We start from the raw sequence: 18,445 nt of genomic DNA, 5'->3' as shown, positions 1-18,445 counted from the left end.
CAAAAGGAATATTAGAGAGAAATCAAGCCTTTCTGAGATTTCTTCCACTTATAAACCAGGTTTCCATGACTCTGTTTAAACATTTTTTAGAGCAACATTGTTTTAATATGTAATTATGCCAGAATGCTGTGGTGATCTTTTTACACTGTGCGCTATGTGCCTCCCTTCTCTGTCAGGCTGTTCTTGGTAGTTTAGTAGCTTAAATCCATTGAACAAAGAACAAGACTACAAAATAGTTTTCTTGAAGCTTTGTAGATCTTTAAAATATCTACTACTCCATTATTAAATTATTTATATTTTGCTGAGAATTTTATTTACCTTTATTATTTTAAAGCAGTATTTGTGTTTGCAAAGATATACCTGGAGGGAGATGTGTAAGATCCACTGGTGTTAATTGTATTCTGCCATTTATTCACTAATAGGTGAAGAAATTATGTAGGCTAAAGTGTAAGTGAGTATCAGGAGTAGGGTGAAAAGATAAAAATGAGATAGTAAGTGGGGATGGGTGCAGGCATTGTCTGGAAGCTCAGACTACTTAGTTGGCTCTGTGTGCAAGGATAGAGGGGTGAGGCTGAGAATCTCTAGACTGAGAATCAAGACTCCCAAATTCCTTTGGAAAAACTTGTGTTCAAATGCACCCACGCTAGTGCTTGGTCCCTAGACAAGGGAGTAAGGTGCTACCTCCACAGAAATTTAACTCATTGTGTGAGCTGGACAAGTTATTTGACTTCTCAGTAAAATCAGAGGACTGGACTTCATGATTTTTTAAATCTGTGTGAAATTTTGACTTGGGGCAGTTGGGGAAGGAGGAAAAGGGAGGATGGTGCATGTGGGTTGTATGAAGACAGATCTCAAATTTGTTAGCAGCAGCATACAGATTCCCTACTTTGTACACTCAGAAGCCCACCTGTTTGAGTCACTGCCCAGCTCTGGGTGGACAGCAGAGTCAGAGAAAGGGTGAGTGAGGAGTTAGGGCTCTGAGCTGAATCCTCTGTCTAGCCCTTATCAAGTTCAAAGAGTCTATGTTCATCCCTGCGTGTTGATGCCTCTCTGGACTGAATTTAATTTTGAAAAGAAAATACTCATTTGGTTGGGCTAGTCTCCAAATTAAAAAAAATATATATATATAGTTTATTATTTTCAGTTTTTCAAAGAGAAATCAAATCATTTTATTAATTCAAGGCATAAGATGTGCAGAATAGACCTAGAGTGAAAGCTCATTAATTCCATTAAATAGGAGACAGTTAAGAAATTTGGATTTTACAACACTTTTTACATTTGAAATTTGAATGCTAAAAAGGATATTAAAGTTTTAACTTAGCATGTGCCTCAAAGAGATTTTTCAAAAGACAACCTTCACGAGGAAGAACTATGATGAAATATGGAAATATTTGAATATGACTTGCAAATTCTTTTCAACCAGTTTCTTACTTTAGCTAAGTATTTTAACTCAATATTGTTTACATAATTTGTTTAGTGAATTTCTTTCCAATTTTTTTTTTCTTTTTACCAATTAGTGCAATTCCAATTATGGGGTTTTATTTTAATGTGCATTCTGTTTCTCAAGTTTTTCTTATTTTTGTACTCATTGTACATGAATTGCATATATTATTTGTTAATTTCTTCTGTTTTTGTGAAGGTGTGGCATGGTTCTTCTTTACTCTCTAGAACCAAATGAAAATGAAATAGATAAACTAACATAAAAGGCAGCATGGTTTTTTACTATAGAGACACCAAAAACCACCAAGTGAAACCTGGAGGGACTCGGGGTCCTGGTTCTTTTAAGTAAATGTCAGATAATATATGGATACTTTAATGGAAATGTGGTCAAGATTTAAAAGACTTCTCAGAAAAGAAAATAGTGTTTGTACATGCAGATGTTAGGGTTCTAAATATGAAGAGAAGTGTAGGGTACCTAGTCTGTTGGATTGATGAGTCAGACTTTGTATGATAGACAGGTTCTGATCTCCCCTGGTACAGAGTGTTAAAATAAGGATAATTTTTGTGGGTTTGTCACTAACGTAATTGTGTTGACTGTTTCAGGGTATCCCTTACTGCTAACTGAAATAGAAGAAATGGAAGATGCACAGCAACAGGAAGCTGCCCTCCTGAAAAAGTGGCAAAGGATTATGGGAATTAATTATGAGATAGTGGTAGGTTACCGTACCCTCCCTAACTTCCTCATTTGTAACTATTTGACCAAGAAGTTCATGAGAGCAATAAAAGTGTTGGTCATAAAGAGTCTTTGAAAAGTAGCAAATGCCCAGTGTTTTTTTCAAAGATCTAAGTGTGCTGACTCAGGTATTTAAAAAATTCAATTTGGAGAAAGTTTGATAGTAACCAGGAAACTGAAATAAATGGCATTGAAGTTTTAGAACTCATAAATCATCAATGTTTTAATATTCCTCCTGGTAGTATATCTTATATAGATACTAGGAAGGTTGTTTTTCTGATTATTAAATGGATTCATAAAAGAATCAGAAAAGAATGACAGTATTTACTTAAAATAAAAATGAATCATGACCTATAAACAAAATAGTAAAAATACTTTTCCTATTACCATTCATATATTTACTTCAGAGGTATGTACTTCTATCTGCTTTTTTCATATTACTAATGCCATATTGAATGTTTTATATTTATTAATAGTTTTCATAGCTAGGATAGCAATTTGTCATTTGCTTCCTAAAAAGAGGTTTAATAAAATGACACACATTATTAGCCTTTAGATGTACACCAGCAAGTTTTAGGGATTTTAAAAGGAAAAATGTAATACTAGGTTAGGTTGAATTTATATTATTGCTTATAATATCCAAGTAACTCTAGATTAGAAGAGATAAAAGATAACAGGTTTCATATATTATTAATAATTAACATTTTTGGAGCACTTTGTGCCAAGCAATATTCATTGAATGCTCATGACAATGACCGTTTTTTTTTTTAACATTCAAGTTGTTTAACAGTCAGTTAAGAAATGAGTAAGTACAGCCGTTACTACCATTCTAAATTGCATTGAGGAAAAAATACAATAAAGCCCAGCTTCACTGTGGTTAATTTAACACGAAAAGAAAGTTGAGATGTTCCGTCTTTGAGGAGGCTTGTTTGCATAACTGAGACTGCACCTCTTCTGCTGGTAACTGAATAGTGAAGGGGACCTTTTGACTAGCCAAGTGTTGACTAGTTAGATGTCAGACCTGAGACTGGGAACTTTTAATTGCCTTTGTGCACATGGCACTCCCAGTCTGTCAAGGGCAGAAGTGTGCTGTAAGTAAAAAAGAACTGAGCTATTTACTGGCTCTCAAAAGTAAATTAGACATAGATCTGACTTTAAATTGTTGGCTGCGTAGTTGAACAGCATCAATGTAATCATAGGGAAAGTGGTGCAGTAGAAAGGAGGATTGATGGGCATTGTGAGTGAGGTACTGGGAGACTTCTCAGGGGAGGTGATATATAGAATGGGATTTAAGAAGTGAGAAGGATTTCATCCAGCATTAGATTTCAGCGTCAGGTTTACTGCATGCTTGCATTTGCGTTCCACACCCTGTAAGACAGCTTTGCGGAGTGCCTTTTGGTATTCCGGAACCCCTCAGGGGATGTCAGAGAGCAGGTTTTGGCCCAATCCCTGCAGGCCAGGCCGAGGGACCCTACCTGCCAGCAGGACCCCGCTCACTCAGTAGAAGCCCTTTGAACCCCAGCACCGCCTCAGGTGCAGCCTGCAAGGAAGGAACCAGGAAAGGTTGGCTCCAAGGCGTGTCTGGCCCATCTCACCCAGTCCTGCCCTGCCAGCCATCTTCTAATTAATTTCCTTTCAGTGTGCCCGAATCCATGCACTGGGCCACTAGTAAAAGACATATGAGAAAAAATAAAAGAATATTAGAATTGTGATGATTTTTCTTTTTTTAGGTCGCTCAAGTGAGCAAGTTCAGTGAGAACAGTGGTTTGGGGATAAGTCTGGAAGCAACAGTGGGACATCATTTTATCCGATCTGTTCTACCGGAAGGTCCTGTTGGACACAGTGGGAAGCTTTTCAGTGGAGATGAGCTCTTGGAGGTAAGGAGCTATGCCATTTTACCCTCCCTCCCCAAGTAGAATTCTTAAAAAGCTGCAGGAGGTTTCATGGTAAGTAAGTTCTTATTTAAATTTCCCCTCTAAAGGACACTCAAGAGAGATTTACACATAAAATTCCACCCAAAGCAGACATTTAAAATCTGTATTTGAACTGATTTTCAGACCTAATTCCGTGCTGAGTTTGTTTTCATTACAGAGAACTATAAAAACTTCTTTAAAAATTTTAAAACATTCAATTTTTTAGAATATGTAATACATTTACATATTTCAAAATCACAAAGATGCAAAAGCTTTACAATAAAAAGCCTTTTTTTCCTATTCCAATTCACCCAGTTTCTATCTCCGTTCCTTTGTTAACTAATTACATTTGTTTCTGTGCAACCTTCTGGATATTTTTAATTCATAAATACTAAAGTTTGAATTATTATTTTTCCTCATTTTTATAAAAAGCATGCTAGTGCACAATATTTGCCATTTTCCATTTTGACATTTTCTCTTAATAATAACATAAAATGTAAATTTAAAAAATAATCCATTTTTCCCATTCATCCTTTGAGGAAGTTTTTTATTAAGTCTTTCTTCCAAACTCCTACTCTAGGAGATCATACGTGATACAAAGCTGGTGATCTTTCTGAGTGCTGCAGAAGGTCCAATTCCAACAGACTCTAACCTTGTGCATAAAACGTTTGCAGTAGTATTGTTACAAGACTAACTACAGTTCACAGGAGAACTGTGGTAATAGTAAAATTTGTATTTACTTAGTGCAAAATTGTTCTCTAAAGAATATTCATGCTATGAGAAGTTCTTTCTTGGACAACTTCTCTTTTTCCTCAGGTGAATGGCATCACACTGCTTGGGGAAAACCACCAGGATGTGGTGAACATTTTAAAGGAGCTGCCGATAGATGTGACCATGGTGTGCTGCCGCCGCACTGTGCCCCCCACCGCCCAGTCAGAACTGGATGGCCTGGACCTGTGTGACATTGAGCTAACAGAAAAGGTATTGGATAACGGATATGAGGCTAATCCGAATATACTGTATAATGGAAAGTATAACTGGTGTTTGAAATTGTTTTTAGGCCTCTTTTTTATTTGGTGTTTGGTTTCCTTATGTTGCGCCATGGCTTTTAAAGATAGACCTCGGGGTCAGACAGACCTGGGTTTGAATCAGGCTTGGCACTTCCCAGCTCTGGGACCTTGGGCAAGTCACTTCACTTTTCTGAATCTCAGTTTTTTCCTCTGTGCAATGTAGGTCATGTTGCCTGTCTTGGAGCATTACTCTACAGCTAAAATAAGGTCATGTAGGGATATTTTATTTCATTGCCCACTACATGCTTATATAACTTATTCTTACTACCAGTATTAAGTCAGTACTTAACATTGTCCCCATTCATGGAGGAGAAAATCGAAGAATGTAAAAGTATATACTATCTTTGTGGTGAGTGATACTTTTATGTAACCTACTGAGCTCAGGGCCTGGCGCACGGTACTGCTCAGGGAATGGTTAAAGTATGGATGTACACATCATTTCTCCATATATTGGTCTTACTTGCACACTATTGATACTTAAAAAAATGAGAAATTTGAGCTCGTAACATTACATGTCAAATAATACTCTGTGATATCCAGAAACTCCCATTTTTCTGTTTGCTCATTCTTTTCCATTCAGATCAAAATGTCAAGAAATGGAGCTCATTAGTTTTCCTGAAGACTCACAGTAGATACCTGAAGTTATGATTTTGACTTTGTATCTTTGCAATCTAAGTGAAATCCCATTTAAGATACAGTGAGAGATGATGTTAGGATTTGATTTACATTATACTGAAGGAATAATTTTCAAAACTTTGAAGAATAAAGTATAGTTTAATATTCACCTGGGTGACTAGAATAGGGTAGAATAATAAATGTAAGTCTAAATTGTATAGTACCGCACATAACCATACACATTTTATGTGATATAAATGCGATTCTTGCAATAAAACAGGTAAACAGATTTGCATCCAGTACTTTCAAAAATAAATATAAATTTACAAAAAAAGAACCATATAATTTTAATGCCTGTTATAAGTTAGGTATTTCTTCTTGTCTAATAACTTTAATTCCTAAGGGTTTCCTGATAAATTATTGCTGCCCTTATTTGAGAGTGTTTGTGTTTTTTCTGGAAAGACATTAAGAATCTCCCTTTTTCTTGGAGTGCTGTTAATGTGTATCGCTCATCTAGTGCCTCTGAAATAAGAGCTGTCTGGTCTGTCACCAGCCTCATGTAGATCTTGGTGAGTTCATCGGGTCTTCGGAGACCGAGGAGCCCGCGCTGGAGATGCCCGATGTGGGTCAGGATGCAGCCAAGGTTCACGGACCTCTGGCCATGTGGGAGGCAGATGTGCAGCACATCGAGCTGGAGAAAGGCAGCAAAGGACTTGGCTTTAGCATTTTAGATTACCAGGTAAATCTATCTGACTTGTAATGGTTTTTTTAAAATAGAAGATGATATATACAGAGGCATGTTGTTGATAGCAGAGAAAAGGCAGATACTATTTTAGTCATCAAAGGCATTTTCTTGTTCCTAGTAAAACCTTCAACTAGTACTTTATATGCTTCATTGATTATCATAAAGAATTTTTTTTAAAACATTGAATTCCTTGAGCTCTTTTATATTGTAACTCTTGAGGATTTGAAGAATACGCAGAATACATTTTAGGAATTTTGTAGAATGCCGTGGGGTTTTGTTTGTTTGTTTGTTTGTTGTTTTTTTGGACATTGGGGAGTATGTCCAAACTATTGTTATTTCCATGCACTTAATTGATGGTTCATATTTTAATGGTAAGACAGAAATTATTAGATATTTATTGTGTCTGAAGTAAATAATAGATTTATAATTGGCTATATTATAAATTTCAGTATTCCTATCATTTGACTAAATTTGTGAATAAGCTTAAATTGGTCAAACGTGACCTGCAGCCTTACCAGCACTGTGTTCTGTGGTGTGAGAAGCTGAGGGAATGCTGTGGCCCGTTGGAGAGACACAGCCGTTGCTCCTCATTAATTAATACTGAGCCAGTCGCTGTCTCCGATGTCTCCCGCGGGTCGTGTCCTTCATGCAGCCTGATTCTGGAGCCTGTGCGAATGCTAACATTGCTGTACGTCTTCCACAGCATCACCAAACTCTCTACCGCCACTCCTTCCACTTCCTTATTTCAAGAGAGTGGCCCTACCTTCAGTATACTCACAACTACTGGTGCTCCAGAGCAGTTATTTTCTATTACACAAATGCTGGTGTTAATTCATATATCTGACATCTGTCTACCCTCAGACGATAGTTATAAAATTTGACAAAAGTTAAAATTATTTTAAACTTATCTGTGCAATTTGAAAGGTCAACTCAGGAACGATGCCAAGAGAGGGGAGCTTTGTTTGGGGTGAGTTCTTCCTAAACTCTAGAGTGGAGGGAACTTTTGCCCAGATAATTCATTAGAAGGGTTAACGGAATTTTTCAAAGACACTGGAAACAGTTACCCATCCATCACAGTGCAGGGGGAGCCGCCTGTAAACGTATTTCCCAGTGTGAATGAAGCTGCCTGCTCTGTCCTTTCTCCATCCCGTCTGTCAGGACCCCGTAGACCCAGCGAGCACTGTGATCGTGATCCGTTCTCTGGTTCCTGGTGGCGTTGCTGAGAAGGATGGGCGCCTGGTTCCTGGGGATCGCCTCATGTTTGTCAATGACGTGCATCTGGAGAACAGCAGTCTGGAGGAAGCTGTGCAGGCCCTGAAGGGCGCCCCGGCAGGAATGGTGAAAATAGGAGTTGCCAAGCCTTTACCCGTAAGAATTTGGATTTTACCGATTCTTTTCAGTATTTGCAAACAAAGGGGCTTGTGCGCTTATTTTTAGCTTCACATGTTCTTAGGATAGATCATGACTTTCAGTACTTTTTTATCAGCACAGTTGTTACTGGCTTTTGAGAGTAAAGGTTTAATGTTGAATAATATATTTTTTTTAATATAAAGGAAATAAGATAGGAAGTTCAGAAATAAATCTGTAGCATTGCTTTGTGCTTCACTTTTGACCTTTTGTATTTGATGATGATGATGTCATGATAATACAGAATTGAAATATTTTCAAAGAAATAGTGCCTCAGAATATCTATACCAATATAGTAGAGTATTAGAGAAATTAATAGCATTAACAACTAGCAGCGGGATCTTTAATTTGGGTGGGATAAATAGAATCTCTGTAGAGTGGCTTGAAGTCCTGCATTCTGTCAATTTCAACACATTTGTTGTCTAATTACTGGGAAGCAAGAAAATGAACTTCCCAAAGTGATTCATCAGCAGGTGGCTTCCTGAGGGAGGGAAGACCCCTCCTGTCATTAAGTATTGCAATATTAAAAATAACTAATGACACGCTTACATAATGTCATACATTTGGTAGGTATAGTGGTTGCAGCACAGCACTTTAGACTGAATTGCAGTGAAATCTGAGAGACATTCTCACTCTGGGAGATTCTTTTTCCCCAGTATATAAATATATTCTTAAATGAAAGGGCGAATATACCTTCTCCTAAGAAACCACAGACACACTGATATATTTGCATAAACATCAAGGAAAAATTTGTTGACTGTGAAGTAGTAAGCTTTGTTAGTATGTTTTAAGTGTTAATTACATTTTTGTGTCTCACTTTTTACTCCACAAAGAATTGGTAACCTATGAAAATATATTTATTAAAAAAAAAAAGAAAGGGAGGAAGGGAGAATATATTTATCTAACCTGAAATCAAACCAGAATTGTAGAAATCACAACAGAAGATCAATATGAAGGTGATGTAAGAATGAAGATAGGCCATTGGGACTCTGCATACATAGGGTGTGGCAAAAGTGGGCTTCCAATATTATAATCAATAAATAATAATAAAAGAAAAAACTCTGTGTTTCACGTACTCATGTCTGTAAACCTACTTTTACCCCACCCTGTGTGTTACAATTGACCATATATTTGGTTCTGGTCTTTTTGTTCAACAAAGAAAATGGCAAACAATTCCATATATGTTTTTACTGCCCTTAGAAGAATCCATGCCAGTTATTAAGAAGCAGACTGTTTTTTTCCAGCTAGTTCCAAAATAAATTTCTTTCATGAGAATGCTTACTATTTTAAATTTCATATGCATTGCAATAATATGAAAAAATAGCTTTTATATATAGTGAGGTTTATTATCTACAAACTTATATTTGTGGAACAAAATAGAAACTTTTTTTCCCCAAAATACTTTGGTATGTAATTGATGATACAGGCTGATGTAGGCATGACAGTTATCTATAATAATCCATAATAATAAAAGAATAATATGTTAATTAGACTGACGTCCTTCTGGACTACCTTCCTAGGGCTGTGAGGGAAGCTCGGATCCCTGGTGCCGGAGGGAAGCTGGTGCTGGCAGCCAGGGGGAGGAAGGCCTCTTCCTGCATGAATTTCGTGCATCGGGCCTGTAGTCTAACTGTGTTGGCCTATTTTCTCTGAGGTTGGAATACAGATGTTAGGCTTCCTGTCAGTGTGATAAAAGTTGCCTTAATTTTATGTGAGGAAGTTGTTGAGCCAGAATATTTGTCAGATAAAAATGACCAGATGTTTACTTTGATATAAAATGTTATGTTGTTATATTGTTGATTTTGATCATCTTTTATGAGAAGAATGAAAAAACTTAGTTGAAAGGGATTCTTACCTAGTAGATGATGTTGGTATTTGAATAAATATCCTCATTGTATCTTAAATACAAATGTTAAATATGAATGTAATATTTATGTTCTATGTTAAAGTCATGTGGTTTCATTTAAAAACTTTCCCATTTTTTTTCTCTCCTCCTTTATCTTTTTCTCTCTGTTCCCTCTCTCCTCTTCCCTCTCTTTCCGTTCTCTTTCCTTTTCATGATCTCATCCTCACTCTCTGGACTTCCTCCTCCCTGCAGCTTTCTCCAGAAGAAGGTTATGTTTCTGCCAAGGAGGATTCGTTCCTCTACCCCCCACTCTCCTGCCAGGAGGAAGGGCTGGCTGACAAGGCCCTCTTCAGGGCTGACTTGGCTCTGGTTAGTGGCCACAGCTTTTCAAGCTTTCTTTCAAAAATCTTATGACTTATTTTATCTTGCAAAATATTCTAAAGTCTTACTGTATTCTTTGTTTATTATATTTGTGAAACGAAACATTTCTCACCAACTCCAATAGTTCTAATAATTCAAAATGTGAAGAAAAACAAACCTATGTGAAAACTATTTGTTGGATTCTTGGAAATTTTATTTAACAAGGCAAATGTCAACAGTAGAATTAATCTTCACATCATACCAAATATTTGTCAGAGCACTTGTTTACTCTCATTTCATACTGAGTCTTTCTAGGCATTTTTTACTATTTAGTATTTAGCCAGAAATCAGCATTTTGCCTACCTTTTAAGGATATAACAGGTCTCCATGGACATTATACTAATACTAGAGGCTTGGATCATGAAACCCTTGCACTCGGGGAGGGGAGTTCCTCAACCTGGCCCACGCCCTCTCACAGTCTGGGAGCCCTGCAGGGATGTCCAACTGCCACAGAGGTGGAAAAGGCTCCTGCCACAACTGCTGTGCTCGCCAGCCATGAACCCGGCCCAGGGCTTCTGGCTGAGTGGTGTTCTCCCTGTGGGAGTGCAGTGACCACCATGGGGCAGCTCCTGCATTGATCATCTGCCCCCTTGTGGTCAGTGAATATCATAGCAACTGATTGTTCCACTGTTTGGTTTATTTGCATATTAGCTTTTTACCAGGTGTACCAGTGAATAATGCAGATTTTATAATAAAAGAAAACAAGATAATTTCAAAAGAAATATCAAAAGTACCTTATTCAAAGTAATTTCCATTGCTAGCTACACATTTCCAACATCTTTCTTGTAATTTGTAAATATTGCCCCAGTAGAACTTTTCTTGTTCTGAGGCAAACCATTCAGAGACCCAATTTTCCACTTCTTATGTTTTGAATTGCTGCTCAGAAAGTGTGTGTGCCATCAATCAGAACAAGTGGTAATCTGAAGTAGCAAGGTCTGGGGAATATGGTGTGTGGGTTAATACTTCCCAGGCAAGATCTTTTAAGTTGTCTTTTACTGGTTTTGAAGTATGTGATGGTGTGTTATCATTAAGCAAAATTACTTTGCCATGTCTTCTGGCCCATTCTGGTGGTTTCACAATCAAAGCTGGTTCATTTTGATTATTTGTTGTCCATAGGGATCAACCATTATTAACCATTTCCCTCTTTCACACTTTCCTGATCCCACCAAACACAGAGCATTGTCTTCTTTCTGAAGTGATTTGGCCTTGCAGTCCATGTTAATGGTTGATCTGGAACAATCCATGATTTTGTGAATTTTGGATTCTCGAAATAAATCCACTTTTCATCAGTGGTCACAATTCCATGCAAAAAGACTCTTTATTTGTGCCATTGAAGCAGCATTTTACTGATTACTTTTCTGTTTTCCATTTGTCTTTCGTTCAGTTGATGTGGCACCCATTTTCCTTCCTTTAAAATCTTTCCCATTGCTTGTAAACAATCAGAAATTGTTTACTGACCAACGTTTAATCTTTCTGCAAGTTGTTTTTGAGTTTGACATGTACCTTCATACAATAATGCTTATAATTGTTGGTCTTCAGATTTTTCCTGTTGACCTGACATTGTCTTTCAAACATTTTAAAAATGAAATCATCATTTTTAAAGCATTTAAACCAGCGTTCACAAGTATCTTGAGATGGAGCATGTTCACCATAAGCTTCCCAAAGTATACAATAACTTTCTGCAGCACTTTTCTTCAAAATGATGAATTAAAACTTCCCACAAATGCTCTTTTTTTGGCATGAAATTCAACATTTTTAATCATAAAAATATCTGTGATGTTAACACCTTCAGAAAATTTGACCTATGAAATATTGAAGCTTGCTAATCAATACAGCAAAATAGCATACATATCAAATAGCATGTATATCAACATATGCGTAACTCTTATTGAAAAAAAAATGCATTACTAACTGGTACACCTGGTATTATGTAGGATTATGTTAACACTTCAAAACTAGATAGTTTAGAACTCTATGAATTATATAAAGTACTCTGATATAAATATGTAAAATAGTCTCCAGCCATAGAAAATTCTTTTGAAATGTTGCAGGTCACAAATGTACCATTGTCTCTAAAAGTGCCCAGAGAAATACAATTTTTTTCTAGAGTTGACACAGTTTCCTTGAATCTCCTTAAATGAATACCAAAGAGAAGATTAGTTCCACTTTTCTGTGAGCTCAACATCTTATGGTAGGAAATGTCCTGGGTCTTCTCCCTAACTAGCTACATAATCTTCTATTGGTCACTCAACGTTCATGGACCCTGGTGTTTTTATCTCGACAATAATTAGATTAATTGATTGTAGGATCTCCTTTAAGATTCTGAGGCATCAACTAAAGGTATACAAATTATTTTGAGACTTTTTTAATGTTACTTAAATTTTTCTATTATAATATATGGCCCAAGGCTTAGTTAATACTATCTGTGAAGATAGCAGATGTTAAATATTTAATGTTTGGATTATGATACATAATGTACATTCATAAAGGATAAATATCCATGTAGATACTCACTAGTGAATTTGAGCATGTATTGAAAAAATGTTTTAGAGAAGTTCATTTTGAAGTTGTCCATCAGTATTCCTTTCATGTTTTTTGCAAGAATATGATCTGGTGTAATGTTTTAGTGCAACTTCTCCTGGCTACATATGTAAGTTGAAATCACAAAGATAGACAACATATCAGTTTTTGCCGTTAAAGCAGAAAATGCTGATAGTATTGTATAAGGATAGTATTTATGTCTGTTCTACCTATTCTGAGATGTAACAGTGAGTGAATTGTAAGGAGAGCTTCAAGCTTATCATGCTTCAAATCTTTCACTTGGTTCTGCCACAGAAGATAGTAATAGGATTTTTAGGTAATATATAGTGAAATTTGCTACCTCCCTCTATGTGAGTTTTCCAACAATAGCTGTTTATAACTTATAGTTTTACCATAACTAGATCATAATTAGGCACCTTGTTTGCTAGTGTAATTTCAGCATGAAATGCCAGATTTTTCTCTTTGGTTTCTGATGATCACCATTAAGTTTTGGGTCTGCAACTTGAATGGTTTTTAAATCTATTTAAAGGCATTTTAAACAAAATATATAATCTCGGTGCGATTTACAAATAGAGGATTGTCTGGCAGTCCTGTTGAAAAAGTTTATGTTAGTTGACTAGGAAAAGAGCTGACCTCATTCATTTTATTATGAAAATCTAAAATTTGAGCGGGTATTATTTTAAAATAATGTGACCTTGGAAAAAGGCAAATATTTCCCTTAATTTATGACATTTCTAAACTTAGAATTTATCCAGGTCCTTTATTGATTGTTACCTTTAGCCCTTTATTGATGGAATAAAATAGCCTTTGATGCCAGCAGGCTAGGCTACAGGTGAGTAGTTCATCCTTGTATTCTTGCATTAGCCTCTGAAGTGTTGAAGAGGGTGAAGAGGTCATGTAGAAGATAGCAATGACAAAGGAATGATAATAGGGACCTTTTGGTCTCAAGTGGAGACTTTGCAGTGGAACAGAATTTCCAACTGACATTCTTGTTTTTATCCCTAGGTGGACACAAGCGATGCTGACTTAGCTGATGAATCTGCATTTGAGTCTCACTACTCTCCCGATAATGACAGCATCTACTCTACTCCTGCCTCTATTTTGTCTCTTCACAGCAGTGCTTGTAGTGATGGCCTGAACTATGGTCCCTCCCTTCCATCGTCTCCTCCCAAGGTACAAAGGGAATGCCATCTTCGTTATGGGAGAACCTTGTGTGTACTTTTCCAGAGGGCACTGTGTATGCAGGGTTGAGTTGTAGGAGTAGCAAGCCAGAGACATTATGTTTCCCAAGTCATGGATTCATTATTGTATTAAAGTTCAGTTTCATTTAGGTGATGTTGATTGGGTCATTTGTAGACTCCCAGGGACTGTTCAGTTATAGGGTCTGTTATGCAGAGTGATGGAAACAGAGGTTCAAAGCTATAATTAGGATTTTCTTGTTAAAATAAAAAAAAAATTAGTGAAACTTATTTCTCAAATTGTGTTTTTAACTGTGTCTCCTTTGGAAAAATTATTATTATTTTGTGCATGCAGAGTTGGATAGTAAAATATTTCTTGCATTTATTTAATATTTACTAGCTAAGTTAAACATAATGCTGTCATATGGTTTTATGTAAAATGAGACCAAAGAATACACAAAAATCATCGTGAATAGCAAAATATGTTTAAATTACTGGATATGAATGAAGAATTTGGTTTCTATTTGATATATCTGTGCCATTTCTATATTAAAAATAGATTATTGATATAAATGCTCCAACTTTGTTCATTTTCTTAGTGACATGATCTATAATGTTTAATAAGTAATATTTAAAAACCTACCTACTCTTTTGGGTGTTAAATGGTATCTTACTATTTAATTTGTGGTTCCTGATTACTAGTGAGGTTGAACACTTTTTCATATATTGGCCATTTGGGTTTCACTTCTATCAGTGGCCTCTATGTTTATATTGGGTTGCTTATCTTTCCATTGATTTGTTGGCATTGTTTATATTTTCTAGACATTGATATACAAAGCAATTCAGTGTGTTTTTATGAGTGTGTGTATGTGTACATGTGTTAAAAAATACTTCACAAGTGTAGGAACAGTATCTTTCAACTTCAGGAAAGAAGTTATTCTTAAAGATAAAAGGAATCATGGAATTTAGCTTAATACTTTTATAGTTATAAGTAGAGTGATTGAAGAAAATATGGCAAAATGTTAAGATCTGTTAAATCTTGGCAAAGCTTTTAGATGTGGATATATATGTGTCTTTAATTTTCTATGTTGGAAATATGCCACCAATAACAGTTAAGGTAAAAAGACTGGACAATAATTCTTTCTTGGATATGTGAAATATATATTTTCCACATAAGTTCAGTGGGTAGGGAATTTGAACCTATGAATAAGTTGGAAAGTAGAATTTTCCTGTCTAGTACAGTTTTCCTGAATTAACAATATTTTTTTGGCCAGAACAATCAAAGCATTTTCTTTTATGTTTGAGTTACACCTGTTATCCTTGCAAATGATGCTGGGCAGACTCTTTGAATTGGTTTGCAAGGTATAATCTTGAATGGAGCATCTGCTCCTCTCTCTCCCCACCTGAGCCTGCCTCTGTGACTGCGTCCTGTCTGGACCCTGTTCAGCCTTTCCTGGCCTCGGGGCTGGAAGCTGAGTTCATCTCCTAATGGGGTCTCCTAATCCACAGCATAGCACAATTCTTGCCAGTGGGACAGATTGCATTGTTTAACTTTGTAATTGTTACTTAAAGGGATTACACAATCTGCATACTGAGAAGCATATATTTTACAGGGCAAATGCTGGCTGCATGCAGCACAACATATTGGCTTACTGAAGTCTGTTTGCCTCCTATTTTTTTTTCCATTTCCCAGGCAGTTTACTTTTTTGTTGAAGCAAATTTTTTGGCAAGCTGGCTTATCAACTGAAATATTTAAACTGCAAAACAACAAAGAAAGCATTAATGAGGGTGTTTTAAAACAAATTGTGAAACTCCTGTGTGCTTTGAGTTTTCTTTGAGAGCAGTTCTGTCCCTAGGAAGTGGTGAATCTCTGCAGCGTTTTTGTTTTGTTTTGATTTTGTTTTTGTTTTCTGTGGCATCTTTTTAGCATGTAGATATTTACTAGAAAATTGTGTGTCAATAAATAAAAATTAGATGATGCACACATCTTTTTGTCTCTGCACTAAATTTATTTTCAAAAGACAGAATAGCTATTTGTTATGAAATTTCAAATGGACTGTTTTTCTTAAAGTGAGCTCAGACTGCGACTTTTTAATTGATAAAATGAGATTGGATAGCATATGATAACTGATGTGAAGAAGGATGAAATAGAATGTGAGGATCTCAGTGATTCCTCAAGTTTTTGACCTTGCTAACTATGTAATAAGTCTTAAATAGCCTTACATTGTGTCTGGAAGCACACAGGGATTTTTATCTGCGTCCTTACATCAGTGAGCGGTCTCCTCACCATGGTCAGGTGTGCTGGAAGAACTGGTCCCCCAGAGCAGGGACCCACCCTGAAGGGAGCACTTCCCCAGTGCAGAGCCTGGGCCTGCAGCAGCTCAGACCCTCACAGACCTCAGCCTCAGGCGGAGTGAGCTCCTTTGAACAAACTATATCCTAAGGCAGCCAGTTCTGCTGTCTTTTCCTTTTAAAGAAGTGGTGTCTCCTTACTTTGATTAATTATCATACCAGGACTTAAAGGAAATAACCATCACTCACAAATCTAGAAAAACATATCTGCTTCTAGGGCATTTGGATTAATAGAAGCAGGCCATTGAAATGTGGATCTTAAAGACAGAAAGCCAGTGGGATTTTTTCTTTTATACTCTTCTAGGTTTTAATTTTTTTTATTAATCTTTCTTATCTCGTTTTCCTCATCACCTTCACAGACATAAACAAATGCAGAGATAATTGTTTTCACACTTAAATGCTTCTAGTCTTTTGTTTAAAAGCTCGATATATTTTTGGGGTGAGGATGCTTTCACTTGTTTCTTTTCCTATTTTGGCCGAAAAATTACACCCAATAAAAATGTAATTGCTGTGTAATGAGTCTCGCGTTCTAATCCTCACCTGCAGGCCCTGCCCTCGCTCTTACTCCAGGCATGAAATGATTACTAGTTGTACACGCCCTCAATTTCTTAGTATCAGTCCCCTAAGAGATGCTGTTGATTCTGGTGCCCAGTGAACTTGGTGTTTGTCAAGATAGAAACTCCTTCTTGCACCTCCTACACCAAACACATCTCATGGATTATGTAATATTAAAAAAAAAAAAAAAATTACCAAATCTTCACTTACTGTCATTCTGTAGCCTAGAATATTGCTATCTTTACATCCTTGTTTAAAATATATATAATTTTTGAAGGAGCGGGTTAGTGTCAAAAACTAAATCACTTTAGTCAAGGTGACGATCCTAGTGACAGAACTGCACATTTTTAAAATATAAAAGATGTTGCCTTTCTGCAGAGGAGGGCCAGTGCATAAACAATAAAGGATGAATACCCTATCTCAGAAAGAGTGGGAACAAGGTAAGCTGGAGTAGCTGTGCTTATGGCACATTTTCCAAAAGTCTTAAGAAGCCTTCAGTGGTGGACTGCTTATTAGAGAAAAGCAGGTTGTGTCCAGTGAATGTTTAAATTTAGCCAGCCTATGTAAAAATATATTACCTGGGTAAATACTGTGCCCAAGTATAATCTCAGCTTATCATTACACTTAAGAAATAGACCTGTTTCAAGTAACTTTGACATTTTTTATTTAACTTCTCCCCCATTTCCCCCCCAGAAAACAAGACTATATCAAGTGGAGGTACATGTTACATGGATTTTTAGTATCTCAGCTTCATTTAGATACCAGGTTGCAGTTATTTTTGGACATATATGGGGGAAGAACAGTTTTTCTTTTAGATCCATAAGACTTTTAAAAATAAAACTCAGTTGGTTGTTCAGCAACCAGAAATGTTTCTTAAGTAGGCTTATGTTGTCTGCTGTGTTGATTAGCTCTTTCTCTTTGTGTGTCTCTGTTAACTCCTTCATGAATAATGCATGGAAATTTGTTACTCGATTTACAGTAAACCCCAGCTAAGGAGGGCAGCTTAAACTCTTTTTTCTGATGAAAAGTGGGTTTTGTTGTTATGTTTATTTAGAGATTGGGAGAGATGACTTACTGCTAGTTATCGTGATAAATTTAGAATACAGAAGCTAACCAATTGCCTTAGTAAGTAAACTGCTATTTTTAATAAGACTGAAATAATCAAACTTGGGTGGATGAGCTGACAGGTTATTGATTAGGTTCTCTGAGTGCAGAGGAGGATATTTTTCTTTCATTCCCCCCCCCCCCCCCCTTCCCCCCCGAGGATTCTAAAGATGTTATTTGCTTGTTTGGTATTTCCATTTTTCTCAGTTCTTTGTACATGAACATGTTAATTCCAGAGAGATGAAAACTTTTTTGAGGGAAAGATAATTGTGTTGGAGCAATTGATTACCCGCTTAGAAAATATGAAAAGAGACCCCATATCTCACACCACACCCTGAAATAAATTTTAGGTGGTTTAAAACCGAATCTGAAAATAAAGCAATTATAAAATAGAAGAAATATACTATAAAGAATTTTGTTTACTTTGTGCAGAGGAATGACTTATTAAACATTATTAAGTAAAACCCCAAAATACACAAAAAAATTTGACAAATTTGTGTAAAGAATTTCATTAAAAAATACATAA

At 36.3% G+C, this 18,445-nt stretch overlaps 1 protein-coding gene across 8 annotated transcripts in view; it reads left to right on the top strand.

Annotated features, from left to right (window-relative positions):
• Positions 1-18,445, top strand: part of MPDZ (multiple PDZ domain crumbs cell polarity complex component) — a 156,514-nt gene that overhangs the window by 72,908 nt on the left and 65,161 nt on the right. For 7 of the 8 annotated variants that reach the window (XM_045580241.1, XM_045580243.1, XM_045580242.1 and 4 more), the window contains 7 exons: positions 2,044-2,153; positions 3,904-4,050; positions 4,903-5,067; positions 6,325-6,510; positions 7,675-7,884; positions 10,022-10,138; positions 13,736-13,903. In XM_045580241.1, the coding sequence (XP_045436197.1) occupies positions 2,044-2,153; positions 3,904-4,050; positions 4,903-5,067; positions 6,325-6,510; positions 7,675-7,884; positions 10,022-10,138; positions 13,736-13,903 (1,103 nt within the window). The remainder of the gene's footprint in view (positions 1-2,043; positions 2,154-3,903; positions 4,051-4,902; positions 5,068-6,324; positions 6,511-7,674; positions 7,885-10,021; positions 10,139-13,735; positions 13,904-18,445) is intronic. The other variant, XM_045580244.1, reaches the window with a different exon arrangement.

This window comes from Pipistrellus kuhlii, unplaced genomic scaffold (genome assembly GCF_014108245.1).
Source record: "Pipistrellus kuhlii isolate mPipKuh1 unplaced genomic scaffold, mPipKuh1.p scaffold_m20_p_12, whole genome shotgun sequence".
Taxonomy (NCBI): domain Eukaryota; kingdom Metazoa; phylum Chordata; class Mammalia; order Chiroptera; family Vespertilionidae; genus Pipistrellus; species Pipistrellus kuhlii.
This window is presented reverse-complemented; position numbering and strand designations above follow the sequence as displayed.